Below are 464 nucleotides of genomic sequence, written 5' to 3' on the forward strand. Positions count from 1 at the left end.
CTAATTTGAAGAAGAAATCTCTGTTCTCCAGGAAGAATTTCACCATGGCTGTTTCAATCGAGAAGGAAACCCCCATCGCCGTCCGTCCCGATACGTTCCTTACGGAATACGATGAGGCCACGGGAGGCATCTCTTCCGGCTCCTCGTCGATTAGGGCTCGTTTCGAGAAGATGATTAGGGATGCTCAGGATAGTGTTTGCAAGGCCATTGAGGAAGCGGATGGTGGGGGGAAGTTTAAGGAGGATGTTTGGTCTAGACCTGGTGGTGGCGGCGGTATCAGTAGGGTTCTTCAGGATGGTGCTGTGTGGGAGAAGGCTGGCGTTAATGTCTCGGTTGTGTATGGAGTTATGCCTCCTGATGCTTACAGAGCTGCCAAAGCTGCTGCTGGGGATCACAAGCCTGGGCCTATTCCTTTCTTTGCCGCTGGCATTAGCTCAGTTCGTAATTTCTTCTCTTCTTCTTTT

General features: G+C 50.9%; 1 protein-coding gene across 1 annotated transcript; it reads left to right on the forward strand.

Moving 5' to 3' along the window:
- Positions 1-6: 6 nt before the first annotated feature.
- On the forward strand, positions 7-441 carry LOC111787280 (oxygen-dependent coproporphyrinogen-III oxidase, chloroplastic-like; the record flags this gene model as incomplete). The annotated part of the gene is made up of 1 exon (XM_023667339.1): positions 7-441. A coding segment is annotated over exon 1 (397 nt), but the record flags the coding sequence as incomplete, so codon positions are not given.
- Between the last annotated feature and the right edge of the window lie 23 nt (positions 442-464).

Source organism: Cucurbita pepo, unplaced genomic scaffold (genome assembly GCF_002806865.2).
Source record: "Cucurbita pepo subsp. pepo cultivar mu-cu-16 unplaced genomic scaffold, ASM280686v2 Cp4.1_scaffold008728, whole genome shotgun sequence".
Taxonomy (NCBI): domain Eukaryota; kingdom Viridiplantae; phylum Streptophyta; class Magnoliopsida; order Cucurbitales; family Cucurbitaceae; genus Cucurbita; species Cucurbita pepo.